The 14,410-nt window shown below is 41.4% G+C and overlaps 1 protein-coding gene across 1 annotated transcript; it reads left to right on the forward strand.

Moving 5' to 3' along the window:
- The first annotated feature begins 319 nt into the window (after positions 1–319).
- On the forward strand, positions 320–1,051 carry LOC104246748 (uncharacterized). The gene has a single exon (XM_009802622.1). It carries the CDS (start codon positions 320–322, stop codon positions 1,049–1,051), a length of 732 nt encoding a protein of 243 aa, XP_009800924.1.
- The last annotated feature ends 13,359 nt before the right edge of the window (positions 1,052–14,410 follow it).

Here is a 14,410-nt window from a genome sequence, read left to right on the forward strand (position 1 = left end):
CTCAAACAAAGAGAGGATGGTAAACTCTATTTATGAAGCCAGGTATTGCATTACTGCCAGATGAAGTCGAGAATTTAATCTTTATTTGAACTCGCTTGTATAAATTCCTAAATTTGACACTGGGTGAAAGAGTAATGGACCAAATATCTCGAGTCTGAAACCAAAGTAATAACAAATTGAACTCAAGAGACCAAAATAAGTGATTAAAAAAAGGGTGAAGGAATGTATATATAACACATAAATACATGCGCTATACGAATAAAGTGGGGAGCCTTGACGGAACCTAAATCACGGGAGTTGGGGTGTCAAGGTGGTGACTATGGGGGCTTGGAGGAGTAGTGGTGACGCAAGCGCTATGTGGACTACGACTGCGCAGTGCATTAGGGAAGTCGCGAGAGAGGTATTAGGGATCTCAAAGGGTTACTCTGGTGGTCATAAGGGAGACTGGTGGTGGAATAGAGATGTGCAAGGAAAAGTGGAAACCAAAAAAGCAGCGTATCTGAAGCTAGTGGAAAGTGTAGACGAGGAGGAGAAGATGGAAAATAGGGAGCATTATATGTTGGCTAAGAAAATGGCAAAGCTAGCATTTACGGCGGCCAATACTACAACATTTAGTTATTTGTATGAGGAACTCGAGGGCCGGAGTAGAGATAAGAGGTTGTTCAAGTTAGCCAAGGCACGAGAAAAGAAGGCGGGTGACTTGGACCAAGTGAAGTATATCAAGGATGAAGAAGGTAGAGTTTTGTTGGATGAAGGGCTTATCTATCGAAGATGGCAGACCCATTTCCATAGCCTCTTGAACAAGGAGGGGGACAAGAGCATTGTATTGGGTGATTTGGAACTCTCCGGAAGTCATTATGACTTTGGGTATTATAGGAGGATTAGAATTGATGAATTTGAGGGGTCTATGCGTAAGATGAGAAGGGGTAAAGCGACCGGGCTGGATGAAATCCCAGTGGAGTTTTGGAAGAGTGTGGGCAAGGCAGGCTTAGAGTGGCTCACTAGGTTATTTAATGTCATTTTTAGAGCGAAGAAGATGCCCGGAGAGTGAAAGTGGAGCATGATGGTTCCTTTATAAAAGAACAAGGGTGATATCCAAAATTGCAATAACTATCAGGCTATCAAGATGCGTAGCCATACTATGAAAGTCTGGGAGAGAGTGGTAGAGCTAAGGGTGAGTTGGAGCGTGTCTATTTTCGAGAATCAGTTTGGGTTTATGCTAAGGAGTTCGACTATAGAAGTCATCCACCTTGTTAGGAGATTGATGGAGCAGTATAGGGAGAGAAAGAAGGACTTGTATATAGTGTTTATCGACTTGGAAAAGGCGTACGATAAAGTTTCGAGTGAGGTTTTGTGGAGATGTTTGGATACTAGATAAGATGTACCGGTTTCCTACGTTAGGTTGATTAAGGACATGTATTATGGAATAAACATCCAAGTGAGGACAGTGGGTGGGGATTCAGACCATTTTTTAGTTATGATGGGGTTGCATCAGGGGTCGGCACTAAGCCCCTTTTTATGTGCTCTAGTGATGGACGTAATGACGTGCCACATTCAAGAGGAGGTGACGTGGTGCATGCTATTTGTAGATGATATTATATTGATTGACGAGACACGAGACGGTGTGAACGCGCAATTAGAGGTATGGAGACAGACCCTGGAATCTATAGGTTTCAAGTTGAGCAGGACCAAGACATAATACTTAGAGTGTAAGTTTAGGGGCGAGACTCAAGGAGGGGAAGGGGAGGTAAGGCTGGACTCGCAGGTCATCCCTAGGAGAGGGATTTTTAAGTACCTTGGGTCTATCATTCAGGGGGATGAGGAGATTGATGAAGATGTCACCCATCATATTGGGGCAGGATGGGTGAAATGGAGACTCGCTTTCGGTGTTTTGTGTGACAAGAAAGTGCCCCCGAAACTTAAGGGTAAGTTCTAATAGAGTGGTGGTTAGACCAACGATGTTGTATGGGGCTGAGTGTTGGCCAGTAAAGAGCGCTCATGTCCGGAAGATGAGTAGCAGAGATGAGGATATTGAGATGGATGTGCGGGTACACCAGGTTAGATAGGATCAGAAATGAGGTTATTCGTGACAAATTAGGTGTGGCCCCTATTGAGGACAAGATGCGGGAAGCGTGACTTAGGTGGTTTGGTCATGTGAGGAGGAGGAGCATAAACTCCCCAGTGAGGAGGTATGAGAGGTTGACATTGGAGGGCCTATGGAGAGGTAGAGGTAGGCCAAAGAAGAGGTGGGGAGAGGTGATTAGGAAAGACATGACGCAGCTTCAGCTGACTGAGGACATGACCCTTGATAGGAAGGTATGGAGGTCGAGGATTAGGGTAGTAGAGTAGGTAGTCTAGAGTGGCCATGACATATGTATTGGCACGCAGTCTCGCTTTCTATTGGTAGTAGGTTTTATGACTAACTATTATTTTCTTTCATTGTTGATCACCTTACTGTCTTGTTTTTATTCGGCTTTTATATGTATTTTTGGTATTGTCCCTTCTTGTCTATATTTTTCATTAATGTGGTACTTATGCTTTCCTAAGTCGAGGGTCTATTGGAAACAGTCTCTCTATCCTCACAAGGTAGGGGTAAGGGCTGCATACACACTACCCTCCCCAGATCCCAGGGTGTGGGTATACGAACGTATAGCACATGTATTTCATGCGCTATATCCAAATAATTTAAACACCCTCTTCTTTCCTAGCCCGATGATCCCCTCCCCTTTTGTAAAATAATTTCCGCCATTGGAGCCCACAAGACCCAAAAAAATCACGTCATACCCATTTTCCCCCCCAAAAAATGCAAGATTCAAGTTATATATGTGGCGTAGAACAAGATTGGAGGTCAAATTGAGAGAAAAGAAGGTCTACATTCACATTAAAAGTTTTCGAAAATCTTCCAAAATATAGGTATTTCGCAAAAACTTTTTTATATAACCTGTATACATTATGTGTATTTTTTATTTTATATTAATTAATGCCCATGTAATTCAGGTCTCTTGTGAAATTCGATTTTTTTACTGTTTTATTTTAAAAAAAATCCATAAAAAATAATTAGGATTATTTTTTTATTTTTTTTTTGAATTCCAGAAATAAAAAATAGACTAATTTTTAATTCTGTGTAATTTGTGATATTTTGGGGTATTTGTCATTTTTCTATTTTTTAAATTTCGCTAGAATTTATGGTATTTAATGATTTTGTTTAAAAAAAAAATTATTAGAGAAATTTTTAATTTTATTGTTTATTAATAATATTGAATGTATTTGTGTTATTGAATTTAAACAATTATATATTTAATGATGAACAAATATTGTGTAACTACCATGCCAGTCGTTTTATGTATTATAGTTGTGTTCCCTCATTTATTACTTCTTTTATGTTCATTTGTGGTTATGTGACCTGCCGCGGTGGTTGGTTTGGTTTTGAGAAGTTTCCGAGTGGATTGAGATACTTATTCCAAGGTTCGAGGCTTAAGTTGTTAGAGTTAATTGGACTTTGACTTTTATGTAGATGACCCCGGAATAACGTTTTGACGGTTCCTATAGCTTCGTATAGTGATTTTGGACTTAGGCGTATGTTCGGATATTGATTTGGAGGCCCGTAGGTTGGTTTGAGGCTGAAAGTTAGAATGTTGAAGGTTTGGAAGGTTGAAAGGTTTGATCAAGAGTTAATTTTGTTGATATAGGGTTTGAATTTTTGTTTTGGGAGTTGGAAAGGTCCATTGTATCATTTATGACCTGTGTGCAAAATTTGAGGTCAATCGGAGTTGGTTTATATAGTTCGGCATTGGTTCTAGAAGTTGGAAGTTAATTAGTTTCAGTAGGCTTGAATTTGGTGTGAATCGTGTTTTTGATATTTTTTATGTGATTTGGGTCTTCGACAAAATTCGTATCATGTTTTAGGATATGTTGGTATGACTGGATAGGGTCTGGGGGGCTCGTGTGTGATTCAGATTGAAATCGGAATGAGATTTGGACTTAAGGAAATGTTGAAACTTCAGGAATGGTGTAACCGTACCTGCGAGGTTTTGGCCGCAGGTGCGGAGCCGCAAAAGCGGCCACATATGTGAAGATGCGGGATTTGTCTAGAGATGGGAAGATGCACATATGAGAGGATTTATCACACCTACGTGGTCGTAGGTGCGTGCATGTGATCGCAGAAGCGAAGAAGCTGAGCTTGGCAGTGGTCCATAGATACGGAGTTGTCGTCGCAGAAGCGACTCCGCAGGTATAGAAAAGGGAACACTGTAACGACCCGACCGGCCATTTCATGAATTATAGCCCTGTTTCCCCCATTTCTGCTTCTTTATGTATTCCTCACCTGTATTTCATTGTATCGTGTTGGTTGGTTCGGGTTCAGAGTGGTTTCGTTGTGAAATGAGACACTTAGTCTCCTATTTGGAAGTTTAAGTTGGAAAAGTTAACTGGATGTTGACTTATATGTAAACGATCTCGGATGTGATTTTTGATGATTTTGTTAGCTCCATTAGGAGTTTTGGACTTGGGACCGCGTCTGAAATGTAATTTGGAGGTTCGTGGTAGAATTAGGCTTGAATTGACGAAATTGGAAATTTGACGTTTTCTAGTCGGTAGTGGAAATTTTGATATTGGAGTCGGAATGGAAATCCGAAAGTTGGAGTAGGTTCGTAGTGTCATTTGTGATGTGTGTGCAAAACTTTAGGTCATTCGGAGATGATTTAATAGGTTTTGGCGTCGTTTGTGGAATTTGGAAGTTTAGAAGTTCTTAAGCTTGAATTCGGGGATGATTTGTGTTTTGATATTGTTTTGAGTATTCTGAAGGCTCGACTAAGTTTGTATGTTGCTATATGACTTGTTGGTATGTTTGGTAGAGGTCCCGAGGGTCTCGGGTTGATTTCTGGTGGTTGACTGAACAAGGTTGGAATTTGAGGAATGCTGATGTTTTCACTCAGTTGTAATAACTGCACCTGCGGAGTGGGGACCGTAGGTGCTGGCACGCAGAAGCGGCCAAGGCTAAAGAGGGCAGCGTCCGCAGGTGCGAGGATTGGACTGCAGAAGCGGATTCTGGGATTTAAGTGAGAACCACACCTGCGATGGATTTTCCACATGTGTAGCGTTGCAGAAGCGACATGATGACCGTAGATGCGGAAGTTCTGGGCAGAAGGTATATAAGGTGGACTTCGCGAATTTTAGTTCATTTTCCACCATTTTTAGTCGGCCTTGGAACTTTTTTGAGCGATTTTGAGGAGGAATTCAAGGGTTTATCAGCCAAGGTAAGTGGCTTGAGCCTAATACTCGTGATTATGGTGATATTCAGTTGTTTAAGCATGTAATTATTAAGAATTAGGGATGAAAATGAGGGGTTAGGGCTTGGAAATTGGAGAGTTTGATTTGGGGATTTAAGGGACCATTTGATGTCGGATTTTGATGAATTTGGTATGGATAGACTCGTGAGTGAAAGCGGTTTCTAGTTTTGTGATTTTTGTCAGATTCCGAGACGTGGGGCCAGGTTTGGGTAAATTTCGGAATTTTGTCTAAATTGATAGTGTTTCGTATGGAATTAGTTCCTTGGCCTATATTGATTATATTGTATTGTTTTTGGTTATATTCGGGACGTTTGGATGCCGCTTGTAGAGACAAGGGCATCGCGGAGTAGGGATTTGACCAGTTTGAGGTAAGTAATGATTGTAAATCTAGCTCTGAGGGTATGAAACCAAGAATTTTACATTGTTTTACTACTTTGAGGTGATGCATATGCTAGGTGACAGGCATGTGGCGTGCACCGTTGGAGATTGTGACTTGGTCCGTCGTGCAGCAACTATAAAGTTGCGTATTTGACTGAAACTATATGATACTTATGAGTTTTAGAAAGAATTTCTATAAATTGGATTGAATGACATATTTGGGCCTTGTGCCAAGGCTGTTTGGACCCTTAGGGGCCGTTTCTTACTGTAAGGCCCCATGAAAATTTCTACCCAAAACCCGAAAGCTCATAGTGCCAAGTTAGGAATATGTGTTAGAAATTGGTAATAGATTGGCTTTATTCATGTTTTGCCAAACTTGATTGTCGGACTAGAACTATGAGGCTTGAGTTTCCAAATGAGCCCGTTATTGAATGGAATGGAGATAATGTAGTGCCAAAAGGTCGGTTTATTTCTTATCGGCGAAGATGATCAAGAAGGGGTGTATCTATCATTTAGCATGTATTACGTACACGGATGTCGAGGCACCTAGCCTTGAATCTGTACTAGTTGTGAATGAATTTCTAGATGTCTTTCTAGATAAGCTCCCTGGGATCCCACCAGACATAGAGATTGATTTTGGGATCGATGTGATGCCAGGCACGCAGCCTATATCAATTCCACTTTACAGAATGGCACCGACAGAATTGAAAGAGCTAAAGGAACAATTGAAAGATTTTCTAGAGAAGGCTTTCATCCGGCCAAGTGTGTCACCATGGGGCGCACCGGTTTTGTTAGTAAGGAAGAAAGATGGGTCGCTATGGATGTGTATTGACTACCGGCAACTCAACAAAGTCACAATCAAAAATAAATACCCTCTACTAAGGATAGATGACTTGTTTGTTCAATTGCACGGTATTACGTGTTTCTCAAAAAATTGACTTGCGGTCGGGTATCATCAATTGAAGATAAGGGAGCAAGATATTCCAAAAAAAAGCTTTCAAGACTCGGTATGGGCACTTTGAATTTTTGGTGATGTCTTTTGGGCTCACAAATGCCTCGGCAACTTTCATAGATCTTATGAATCGAGTCTTCAAGCCCTTTCTAGACTCCTTTGTGATAGTGTTCATTGACGATATTCTTGTGTATTCCCGAAGTCGGGAGGACCATGCTGACCATCTCAGGGCAGTTTTGGAGGCTCTTCAGCAACATTAATTGTATGTAAAAACTTTCAAAATGTGAATTTTGTCTTGAATCTGTCACGTTCTTGGGTCATGTCATCTCTAGGGAATGGATTATGGTTGATCCTCAAAAGATTTCAGTAGTAAGGAATTGGCCCAGGCCTACCACTCCAACAGAGATTCGCAGTACTATAGAAGATTTGTGGAGGGATTTTCTACTCTTGCCTCTCCATTGACTAAATTGATGCAGAAAGCAGTTAGGTTCCAGTGGTCCGATGCTTGTGAAAGGAGTTTCCAAGAATTGAAATCAAGATTGACTACAGTACCGATATTAACCCTGGTAGAGGGTATAGAGGAATTTGTGGTGTATTGCAATGCTTCCAGGATCGGGCTTGGGTATGTGCTAATGCAACACGGCAAGGTTATAGTTTATGCTTCTAGGCAACTCAAGAACCATGAGAAGAACTATCCAACCCACGACTTAGAGCTTGCGGCAGTGGTGTTTGCACTAAACATTTGGCGACATTATTTGTATGGGGTCCATGTAGATGTATTTACGGACCACAAGTGCCTTCAATATATTTTCAAGCAAAAGGAGTTGAATCTGAGACAGAGAAAATGGCTAGAGTTACTCAAGGATTATGATATTGATATTCTCTATCACCCCGTAAAGGCCAATGTTGTGGCGGATGCTCTTAGCCAGAAATATATGGGAAGTTTGGCTCATTTAGAGGCATATTGGAGGCCGCTGGACCGGGAAGTCCACCAGTTGGCTAGTTTGGGAGTTCGCCTTGCGGACTCTAGCGAAGGGGGAGTGATTGTGCAGAATAGGGCTGAATATCACTTGTAGCGGAGGTCAAAGAAAAGCATACTATGATCTGTTATTAGCACAACTGAAAGAGGGGATTCATAAACCCAAGACCACAGCTTTTACCTTCGGCATGGATGATGGTACCCTACGGTACCAAGGCCGCCTATGTGTTTCGGATATTGACGGTCTTCGGGAAAGGATCATGGCAGAAGCTCACACTTCCAGGTATTCCGTACGAAAATGTATCATGATCTCAAAGAAGTTTACTAGTGGAGCAACATGAAAAGGGACGTGGCGGACTTTGTGGCAAAATGTCCTAATTGTCAGCAAGTGAAGACCAAACATCAAAGGCCCTGTGGATTGGCTCAAAGCATAGAAATTCCAATGTGGAAATGGGAAATGATTAACATGGATTTTGTGGTAGGGTTACTACGCACTCCGTGCAAGTTCGACTCAATTTGGGTAATCGTTGATCGACTCACGAAATCAGCGCATTTCTTGCCAGCCAAATCTACCGACTTGGAACAGTATGCTCAGTTGTATATCAAAGAAATAGTCAGGTTGCATGGCACTCCAGTGTCAATCATTTCGGATCGATGGCCCAGTTCACGACCAATTTTTGGAAGAAATTTCAGCAAGGTTTGGGTACACAGGTAAATCTTAGTATAGCCTTTCATCCTCAGATCGACGGGCAAGCGGAGCGGACTATTCAGACGCTTGAGGACATGTTGCGTGCTTGTACGCTTGATTTCAAAAGTAGCTGGGATGACCATTTGCCACTCACAGAATTTGCTTATAACAACAGCTTCCATGCTAGTATCCAGTTGGCACCATTCGAGGCATTGTATGGTAGGAGATGTAGGTCTCCTATTGGGTGGTTTGAGGTTGGAGAAGCTGAATTGATAGGGTCGGACCTTGTGTATCGGGCCATGGAGAAAGTCATAATTATTAAGGAAAGGTTGAAAACTGCTCAAAGTCGCCAAAAGTCTTATTCGGACATTCGTAGTAGAGATGTAGAGTTCAAATAAGATGATTAGGTATTTTTGAAGGTTTCCCCCATGAAGGGTATCATGCAGTTTGGAAAGAAAGGAAAATTGGGTCCGAGGTATGTCGAACCATCAGAATCATTCAGAGGATTGATCAGATGGCATACAAGCTTGAGCTGCCATCTGATATGTCATTGGTGCACCCAGTCTTCCATGTGTCTATGTTAAAGAAGGTAGTGGGATATTCGTCCACCATTGTGCCAGTTGAAACTATTGAGGTTAATGAAGAATTGTCATATGAAGAAGTTCCAGTTTCCATTCTTGACAGGCAAGTCCGGAAATTGAGAAACAAAGAAATTGCCTCCATGAAAGTGTTATGGAGAAACCAGCAGGTTGAAGAAGCCACTTGGGAATCTGAGGAAGATATGAAAAAGAAGTACCCATATTTGTTTGTATAGCCATGTAATAGCTTTTATGCATTTGGTTCCTATGAACTCTTATCCTTTGATTTGGTCTATGTAAAACTGTTCTGTTTTGGTATATGTTCCCTATATAGCCATGGTTAGTGTTATTACAAATTATATCATGTCTATGGATTTTGTATATGCTGTTAAGATATGTTTCTAGGGCTCTCTGACAGGTGGATAGGCCTAGATACATAGAAAACTCTGGCAAAAATTTTGGAAATTTAGGGAGTTAGCCAAATTTGGGGCTGTTGATATGTTTCATTATGTGAAAACCTGAGGTTGCATAAAGATTGCTAATGAGTGAACCTTGATCCTCATTCGAGGACGAATGATCTTAAGTGGGGGAGGATGTAAGGCCTCGTGAAAATTTCTACCCAAAACCCGAAAGCTCGTAGTGCCAAGTTAGGAATATGTGTTAGAAATTGATAAAATTCTTCGCGGCTTGCAAGCTCGCCGCGGTTCAGACCCTTTGTACTTATCTGTGCATTAAAAATTTAAGGAATAATGTTTTCCAGAAAAGTGTGTTTCCGTGGTCCATTATGCGATCGCATAATAGCTATGCAGACTGCAGAGTCAGACAGTTTGATGGTTAATTTTGAGGTCAACTATGCGGCCAATTATGTGATCGCATAATCAATATACGGGTCGCATAGTCATCGCATAATCCCCTTGGAATTTTTGCGAGGGGCAGTTCTGCAGTGTATTATATGACCGCAGAACAGGTATGCAGACCGCATTCTTGCCGCATACCCAGATAATTTGTTCAGGTTTTTGGGACAATTTTTGCGGTCCATTCTGCGGGTCGCATGTCCATTATTCGATCGCAGAGTGTGTCGGGGCTCCTATTTTATAACTTTTAAAACCCGACCCCATCTCATTAAAAACACCTCCTTAGGTCCCTTTTATGATATTTTATTGCAAATAGAGTGAGAGAGGAGGTTCTAGAGGGAGAGAGTGATCTTCATCAAGTTTCCCACTCAATCATTGCCTAAACCCTTGAAGATTATCAAGTAAAGCTGCTAGGCTTTCACTACAAGAGGTAAGAACTTGAGCCCTAACCTTTAATTTCAAAATTCACACTAGAATGAATAATTAGCAAGTGGGTTCATAGGTATGAGAATGGATTTTCTTGCATGCATAAATGATAATAGGGTATGGTGAGGTTGTGAGCTAAAAAGATAGCAATTGGGGTGTAAGATAATAAAAATCTCACAAAAGGGTCGTAAAATCACAATGCACACTTAGTGCTTGATAATATGCTCAAATAAGCTAGAACCTTAATCATGTATCTAATTCTTGGTTCAATTTGTAATTCTCATAAAATAGATCAAAGTTGTTAGGAAACTCCGGAATTTATTGTAAGGATTTAAGGAAAGCTCTATTGAGGTATGTATGGCTAAAATCCCCTCTTCTTAGAAATTGAGCTTTCATGGTGTTCGTGCAAATGTTGTAAGTCCAAAATTTTATTGATGTAGTACTTGTTATGTCAAATGGATCGATGTTGTGAGAATGTATGTGGAAGGTGCCTCTCCATGTGTTTTATATGCTATTCTTTGTAAAATTGAGAATATGTGAAGAACATGAACTATGTGTTAAAATGCCTAAATTTCAAGTCAAGGTTACATTGTGATTATTATGCCGAACTAGATGAATTCTTCTCTATGTTTATAACTTGAATTGCTCTTGTATGTGCCTATGATCTTAAATGGCAAGTTAAATGTTGAAAAATAGGAATAATGTGAAACGTGAGTTATGGAATGTGGTCTAGTGCCAAGTATGATGTGGTAATTGTGGCCCCAAGTGCTGATGAACTAATGTATGTGAAACCAAAAATGGAAGTGAAATGATTAATAGAAAAGGGTAACGTCTTGGTAAGACGGCCTAGCCGATCGGGCCGTGATCGGACGCCATGCTATATACATGGAAGTATTGTGTTGATAATTGAATCCGGGAAGCAAGAATGAAATGATGATTAAGGTATATGTCTCAAATGAGGCAGCTTAGCCGATCGGGCCGTGATCGGACTCCGCTCAAGAAATCGGTGGTATTGTGAATGGTGATGAACAATATTAAAGGCCCTAAACTAAAGCTACGTAAATTATGTGAAAGTTATATAATTCTTTTATTTGATGATGTGGTGTTCGTTTAAAGCCTTTGATTAATTCTTTGTGATTTCCTTGTTCTTGTATGATAGTTCTTTCTAATGAGATGGTGTTTATTTATACATACTAGTACTATTCCATGGTACTAACGTCCCTTTTGCCGGGGGCGCTCCATTTTTGAATGAATGTAGGTGGCTCTATAGCGGACAGTGCCGATCACACGTACCAGAGTATCTTCCTCTCAAGATCTTGGTGAGCCCCTTTTCCTTTAAGGGGTTATGTTGTACATATTTTGTTGTAAATTTCCATTTTTGAGGTATAGCGGGGCCTTGTTGCCGACATTATCATAACTTTCTTTTGTACCCTTAGAGGCTTCGTAGACTTTTGTGTGGGTTATGTTCGGGTTGGATGGGTCACTAGACCATGTTGAAATTCTGAACTCCTGTTTCCTTTAAACTGTAAATTGTATGATGTTTTGGGAATATAACCACGGTTTAAGGTTTATGATATAAAATGAACTAACAATGTTGAATGCATGATATCTCCTAATGTCTAAATAAACAAAAGCATGGTTCCCTTAATCATATTGAGTTGGGTAGAAAGTGTTATAAAGGCTTGCTCAGTTGGGTTCACTCGATTGAGCGCCGGTCGCGCCTCCCGAGGTTGGGGCGTGACACTTACTATCCTCTCACTATTTTGATTGAAAATCTATACTCAGTCATGCTATGTTTACTGATTTCATAACTCAATCTTTATGACCCCATTTTGATGCATATAAAATGTTATTTTGGGTTGAGAACCCTATTTTAACTAATAGCCCGAGTGGCTTGAGAGATTTATGACTGAGTGAAGCTGAGGGCCTATTTTTATAAGGATATTATGGAATCGAAATGCGCGCCGCAACATGTTGTTACTGATTCATGACTATGTGAGGCCGAGGGCCAAATTAATTTATGTCATGTGGTGGCTTGTTATAGAGCTTGGGCTATAGGAGCCCCTTCGGAGTCTACGCACCTCCAATGAGCGTGGGTACCCTGAGTGAGTGATATGATGCTTTTCCCAAGGGGCTATACACGAGTGACTATGAGGTTTGCCCGAAAGGCTGTATATGAGTGATGTTCTGCCCGAGGGGCTGCTATGAGTGATGGTTTGCCCGAGGGGATATTTACGAATTTAATCATTTTACTCCCTTTTGAATTGAGCCTCTGTTGAAACTGTTGAAAAATATCTTCAAATGATTTTTACCAAAAATTGGATTTTAAAATGAGATGATTTGACTCACGTATTGATTTGAAAATATGTTGTAATTTCTGAGATTTCATGATGTGGACTTTATGTGTTTTACTGCTCGTCACTACTGGTCAATCTTTATTTACTATTATTACTTACTAAGTTGGCATACTCACATTACTCCATGTACCTTGTGTGTAGATCCAGGAGTTGCTGGACGTGCTAGCGAGTGTTGATTTCATCCGTCTCGGATCTGTTGGAGTTAGCAAGGTAGCTTTATGGCAATCACAGCCCTGCTCTTCTCCCTCCTATCTCCTATAGATGTTATTAGATGGTTTCTAAACTGTATTAGTCTTAGTATTATTTGATAATTCTTAGTAGATGCTCATGACTGGTGACACCCTGATGTCAGGCTTTTCTTTTCGCACTTTGTTATTCAGATTTATCTAATGAAATTTTATTAATTAAATAGCTTGAAGTAATCTTTAAATTGAAATATCGAGTTGTTTTGATAAAAGAGTCGGCTTGCCTAGTTCCACGATAGGTGTCATCACAACATGGTGGATTTGGGTCATGACAAGTAAGTATTAGAGCCTAGGTTACATAGATCTCACGAGTCATGAGCGGGTTTAGTAGAGTCTTGCGAATCGATATGGAGACGTCTGTACTTATCTTCGAGAGGTTGGAGAACCTTTAGGAAAACTTCACATTCTTGAATTCTTGTCGTGCGAATCTGTTAATTCTGATAACTAAATTTTTGTTATTCTATTCTCTAATAGATGGTAAGGACACGTGTTACCGGTCAGGACGGACAGCCACCAGTACCACCAGTTGGGGCAGCGAGAGGCCGAGGTCGCGATCGAGGTCGTGGTAGGGGCAAGGGTGTATCCCGCACAGCAGCTAGGGAAGCGCCTACAGATCCACCAGCCACCCTAATTCATGATCAGGTCCCAGTTGTGGATGCTCCAGTGGAACCAGCCCAGGCACCGGTTGTGCCTATTGTTATCCCAGGTCTTCAAGAGACCTTAGCTCATATCTTGAATGTGTGCACCAGTCTTGCTTAGGCGGTCGTTGTTTCTACTACAACAGCTACTTCCAGGCCAGGAAAGACACTCAGACTCCCATCGTCCGTACATCCGAGCAGGTTGTTCAAGGACTGCAAACATCGGAGGCAGCACTAGCCCAGCCGGTTGCACCTGCTCAGGATTATGTGGTACCAGCCATGCCTGATGATGAGCAGCATCGATTGGAGAGGTTTGGTATACTTCAGCCTCCGACTTTCAATGGTATAGAGGGCGAGGATGCCTTGGGTTTCTTGGATAAGTATGAGAGGATTCTACGTATAACGGGTATTCTGGAGACCAGTGGGGTCGCTTTCACTACAGTTCTCCGGAGCTGCCTTTACTTGGTGGGAGACTTATGAGAGGCGTAGGCTTGTTGGTGCAGTGCCCCTCACCTAACAGCAGTTCTCTATTCTCTTTCTAGAGAAGCATGTGTCGCAATCTCGCATAGAGGAGCTGCACAGACAGTTCGAGCAGTTGCGTCATGATGATATAACTGTGATGCAATATTAGATATGGTTCTCTAAGTTATCCCATCATACTATCTGGCTGGTTCCCACAGACAGGGAGAATATTAGGAGGTTCATTAATGGCCTCTCATACCAGCTAGGGATTCTTATGACTAGAGTGAGGGTGTCCAGTGCTTCTTTTGAGAAGGTTGTTGACATTGCTCGGGACATAGAGTCGATTCGCCGTTAGGAGCGAGTAGAGAGGGAGGCCAAGAGGCCTCGTAGATCCGGTATTTTGGGGTGCTCCTCATGGGGGTCTGTTTCAGCACGACAGAGGTCATCCATTCAGACATGCTCAGTCAACTCCTGCAGTTCATCGTGGGGCATCATCGAGCCATGGTTCTCACAGTTCTCATCAGGGATATTCATCACTTAGTGCCCTCCCATCCCAGAGTTCATC

Source organism: Nicotiana sylvestris, chromosome 12, assembly GCF_000393655.2.
Source record: "Nicotiana sylvestris chromosome 12, ASM39365v2, whole genome shotgun sequence".
Taxonomy (NCBI): domain Eukaryota; kingdom Viridiplantae; phylum Streptophyta; class Magnoliopsida; order Solanales; family Solanaceae; genus Nicotiana; species Nicotiana sylvestris.

What these genes read in the sequence shown, in the direction of transcription:
- LOC104246748 (XM_009802622.1), top strand. Translation starts at nt 320, where the DNA reads ATGGGGGCTTGGAGGAGTAGTGGTGACGCAAGCGCTATGTGGACTACG.